This window comes from Eurypyga helias, unplaced genomic scaffold (genome assembly GCF_000690775.1).
Source record: "Eurypyga helias isolate BGI_N326 unplaced genomic scaffold, ASM69077v1 scaffold36439, whole genome shotgun sequence".
In the NCBI taxonomy this organism is placed as follows: Eukaryota; Metazoa; Chordata; class Aves; order Eurypygiformes; family Eurypygidae; genus Eurypyga; species Eurypyga helias.
The window spans coordinates 679-1,729 of NW_010274572.1; the positions used below are offsets into that span (position 1 = coordinate 679).

General features: G+C 63.7%; 1 protein-coding gene across 1 annotated transcript in view; it reads left to right on the forward strand.

The window, feature by feature from the left end:
* The window catches only part of CDKN1B (cyclin-dependent kinase inhibitor 1B (p27, Kip1)), a 1,488-nt gene extending 626 nt beyond the window's left edge, over positions 1–862 (forward strand). The window contains exon 2 of the mRNA XM_010159851.1: positions 741–862. Coding sequence (XP_010158153.1) covers positions 741–862 — 122 coding nt within the window. The remainder of the gene's footprint in view (positions 1–740) is intronic.
* Positions 863–1,051: the final 189 nt, after the last annotated feature.

Here is a 1,051-nt window from a genome sequence, read left to right on the forward strand (position 1 = left end):
GTCCACTGGGCAGAGGAAAAGCCCCGCCGCCGACGGTAACGTACCCCCCGACCCCGCTCCTCTCCGCCCGGGGCTCGGCCCGGTGGGCTCTGCCCCCCGGGCGCCGGCTTGGGGTACCCCTCCCCCCTCATTTCGCCTAAACAAGCCCGGGTGCTGGGTGAGGTCCCTGGGGGGGGCTGGGGGTGGTCCCCGCATTTTATGGGAACCGGTAGATGATTTGCGAGGAAAAGCCCTTAGACGCCCATCACCGTGCGCGCTCCTCTCCGCCCGGGGCTCGGCCCGGTGGGCTCTGCCCCCCGGGCGCCGGCTTGGGGTACCCCTCCCCCCTCATTTCGCCTAAACAAGCCCGGGTGCTGGGTGAGGTCCCTGGGGGGGGCTGGGGGTGGTCCCCGCATTTTATGGGAACCGGTAGATGATTTGCGAGGAAAAGCCCTTAGACGCCCATCACCGTGCGTGCGCCCCTCGCCGCCCCTCTGCGGGGACCCGGCCCCGGGGGAGGAGAGCTGCGTGACCCTTCCGCGAAGGAAAAGACGGACAGGGATTTTAGCCGAAAACGGGAAACTTGGATGTCTTACCTAGAGAGAAACCCATCTCCCCTCCCCCTGCTTTCACGTAGCCGATAGCTGACAAGGGGAGCCGGGAATATCCCCCATCTACCCCCCCCGCATGCCGAGCAAACATCTGGGAGGAAAATATGTTAATGTAGAGACAGCGCCTTGTTTTTAATTTTCCCCTCCTAGATTCCTCTCCTCAAAATAAAAGAGCCAACACAACAGAAGAAGAGGTGTCAGACGACTCCCCCAGTGCCAGTTCAGTGGAGCAAACACCCAAGAAATCGAGCCCGAGAAGACTTCAGACGTAAACCGTTTAGGTAGGTTCCCGGTAGGGTCCTGGCGTGAGGATGCAAGTGAGGGAAGGGTGACCGAGGGGGCATCCTCCTCCTTTGAGGGATGGGGCGGGGGGGTGCTTCGGGCCCCCTCCGGGCTCGCAGCGGGCTCGTTTCGCCGAGGTGAGGGCGGCTTTCCCCCCGCGCCTGGGGGTGGGGGTGTGT